At 31.0% G+C, this 4,013-nt stretch overlaps 1 protein-coding gene across 1 annotated transcript in view; it reads right to left on the bottom strand.

Annotated features, from left to right (window-relative positions):
- Positions 1-1,501, bottom strand: part of LOC108692144 — a 6,340-nt gene extending 4,839 nt beyond the window's left edge. Inside the window, exon 1 of the mRNA XM_018200296.1 lies at positions 1,323-1,501. Coding sequence (XP_018055785.1) covers positions 1,323-1,501 — 179 coding nt within the window. The remainder of the gene's footprint in view (positions 1-1,322) is intronic.
- Between the last annotated feature and the right edge of the window lie 2,512 nt (positions 1,502-4,013).

The following is a 4,013-nucleotide window of genomic DNA, read 5'->3' as shown; positions in this document are numbered from 1 at the left end:
GGAGTACAAATAAGTTTCCGCCGTTTGCAAAAGACGGCGCCACTAATAAATTATAGTTAAAATTATAGTTAAAATTGTTTGATGTAAAACGACATCGTAAGATTGGACATCCAGCAACACCATAATCTTGAAATATTAACGATTTCATATCAGCATCATATATTTTTTTTTGTACGAAAATGTCGAGTTTTGAGCCGAATAAGCATCATTTGCGGGAACTTTTGATTTACTTTTTTAATTTGAAGAAATCTGCAGCTGATCTGAGGCTCGTAGATTGCTTGTAGAAGCATATGGTGATGCTGCCTTAAGTGAGAGAAGTTGTCGTGAGTGGTTTCAAAAGTTTAAGAACGGTGAATTTACGTCGAAGACAAAGGCCGAAAGTTTATGAAGACGCGGAATTGGAAGCATTATTGGATGAAGATTCGTGCCAAACGCAAAAAGAACTTGCATTTACATTAGGAATGACTCAACAAACAATTTCATCGTTTGAAATCATTGAAAATGATTCAAAAGCAAGGGAATTGGATTCCATATAAACTGAAGCCAAGAAACGTTGAACGCCGATTTTTCACATGTGAAATGCTGCTTGCCAGGCATAAACGAAAGAGTTTTTTGCATCGTATAATCACTGATGATGAAAAATTGATCCACTACGATAACCTAAAGAAGAGAAAATGGGAACCACCTGGCCGTGCTTCAACATCGACAGCCAAGTCAAATATGGAAAAAAACTCATGTTGTGTATTTGGTGGAATCAGCTTGGTGTCGTGTATTATGAGTTGCTCAAACCGAACGAGACCATTATTGAGACTCTTTACTGAACACAGTTGATAAGATTGAGCCGACCACTCAGGGAAAAACGCTCCCGCTACTACTCCAGGCATGACAAAATTATTCTCCTGCATGATAATGCTCGACCACATGTTGCGGCGCCGATCAAACCTACTTAGAAACACTCAAATGGGAAATTCTATCTCCCGCCATATTCTCCAGACATTGTTCCTTCCGACTTGTTCCGATTGATGACGCATGGCCTGTCTGAGCAGTACTTCACATCATATGAAGATATAAAAATTGTATCGATAATTGGAGCCTCAAAAGATGAAGCGTTCTTCCGACGCGGTAGCTACATGCTATCAGAAAAATGGGAAAAAATAGTGGCTAGCGATGGCCATTAGTTTGAATAAAACATTATGTACCGTTCTTTCATAATAAATGCTTAATTTTTTATAAAAACGGCGGAAACTTATTTGTACTCCCAATAAGTTAAAAGCATTTATATAATAATTAAAATTATTATGCTCCTATGTTTACGTTCATACCTAGCAATTTTTAATATTCCACAAATATGCTCAATATATGTAATGAACAATGTACCTATTCCCAACATTATAATCGATCCAATACATAATACTGTGTTCATATGTAACAGCATCCAATAGCAATACTTTTCTTGACCAAGGAATTCTGTCATAATGAGTAAATGATGTGTTTGAGACATGTTCGTCGTATTGACATCAACTATAAATGACCAAATTTGAGCTATTATACATATGATTATTCCACAAATTCCAAATACTAAAAAGAAGTAAAAAGAATTTGTTATTTAAATTCTTAGTAACAAAAATTGTTTTATGTATACTGTATATACGTTTTAGGAAATGATTTTTATCTCGGTTTTTTTTGTAAAATTGATAGCTATTTTATTTTGTATGTACGTTGTATTATAAAACATTGGTAATTATTACGAAAAGGTTAAATGCCGATGACTTCGCCGATAATCTTGACTTTGAAATATGTTGTCAAGGTCATGACATCCTGAGTGTCCTTCACAGGTTTAGCCACAGGCGCTCCACACACACACACACACACACACACACACACACACACACACACACACACACACACACACACACACGCATTCGTTAAAAAGTTATTAACAAAAAAAGTTTAAAAAAATCGTATCATTTCTGCATTAACAAATGTTGTAAATCCATGTAGAATCTTGCTTTATGTTGTATAGTGCGAATAATACACAATATAAGAAACTGAATTTAGAAGATGCAGCTTATGAGTGTACGACTTCTACGCGATGCGACTCTCACTTCTTTTCTGCTAAGGGATGCATTTTTACGTCCTTGTTCTTGACAAAGGGGGTGATGGGATGGAAATCGCTTCGGGTGAAAGTTATACGCCACCAAGCAGGAAGAATGATGATAGCTACTGGTGAAAGTGTGTCCCTAAGTACTACTATATAATAACAAAAATGAGAAAATGTTGTGAAAAAAATTTTTCGAATTTAAAATAGAAAATTTATTTTAAAGAGAATTTTTGTTCTATATAATACAAAAGTAACATTATTTCTGTAAATTTCTTTTTTAAATAACTTTTTAACAAATAGCGATCGCCGGCTGAAACCTATTGAAAGTTACTCAGGGTCATGACCTTGACAATATATGTTAATGTAAGATCAAAGACACCGGCGAGGTGTGACTTTTTCATAATAATTGTCAAACATTTTTTACTAAATAAAATTTTATTATATAATTAATAATTATTTTAAATTCATTTTTTAATTGTATATATTAAACACATTAGTAATTTCTCACAGCTGCACATACTCTCTGAATTTCCTGGAGTGATGTCTTACTCCAACAAACTTAGAGTGCGACAAATGCTTCAACAGGTTCATGTAACAAACCATTATTAAATTAAAGGATTATATGAAAGAATAAATATTTAGAAGTGATCAATTAAAGCCGCGACTTTTTATCAATAATGAACAAAACTTATGAAAAACCGTATATATAATGTTTTAAAAGGGAGTTATGACTTTTGTGGGAAAAAATTTTATTTCAAATAGAATGAACTAAAAAATATTAGTGATTATATATTTTGATTTTTTTCTTTATAAATATAAAGATCATTCTTGGGTGATTTTATGCAAATGATCCATCCCATTTCCTTCTATTCTCTGCCTAGAGGCGCACGATTTTTCTCGCGAAACGGGTTTTATCCTTGCCAAGAAGCGACGACTTTTCATTCAAACAGATCCTGCTTCACGTGGAAATTTGTAAATGTTTTATTCTAATCTCATGTCTATTGTAATATAAATGATGATGTAAAAGACAAACTTTACATTAACATTTCAATAAAAAATAAAATTGTCTTATTTATTTTTGAAATATTTCTCACAAAACAACAAGTCCTCTCGTCAAACATTATGTATATGTATTATAATTAGTTTTGTTCATTACTGAAAAATATCCGCGAATTATAGGGAATGTCTAAATATTAACCAATTGAAAATATTATCACAAAATTAATAAATATTATCTTACCTGTAAGCGTAATCGTGTAACGTTTAGCATTGCAACTATATTTGTAAATAATTACAATTTCGTTTTTATCCTTTAATTCATTGAATATATATCGTAGTTCCATCAATAAATTCTTCACCTATTATTTTATTAATTTTCTATACTCTCTTCGTATATATCACTTTCGTATATATCACAAAAACACTTTATGCAATAAAAATTTTTTTATTGACAAGTTAATTCTATTTAACGAATACTCAGTAAGATATGAACTTACAATTTCAATGTTACGATGTAATGCATTATATTTTATCATGCATAATATGGCAAAAGATACAGAAGACAGCACCTTTATTTCAAGGTCTAAAGTACATTTTAATATTATTAATGGTGTCAACTGCAAAAAATTAGTTTTATTCAATTTTGTATATATAGCAAGCAATTTTATTGAAATTTTATGAGTTTCTATATGTATCATTTTATATATACAATATGATTTTAAAAAATGCGATATATTTCTTTAAAAAAGCATGTATTAATGGTTATATAAATAAATGCTAATGCATACAATTATTAACAAATTTGCATCTCTATAGCGAATACTTTGTTTCTCATTTGATATAAAAATTAAATTGCATAATATGGAGTGATATAAACAATTGGAGTAGCAGATTGTCATACAGTAATTTATAT

The sequence above is a fragment of the Atta colombica genome, unplaced genomic scaffold (assembly GCF_001594045.1).
Source record: "Atta colombica isolate Treedump-2 unplaced genomic scaffold, Acol1.0 scaffold62, whole genome shotgun sequence".
Lineage (NCBI taxonomy): Eukaryota > Metazoa > Arthropoda > Insecta > Hymenoptera > Formicidae > Atta > Atta colombica.
Note: the sequence above shows the minus strand (reverse complement) of the source record. Positions and strands in the feature narration are given on the sequence as shown.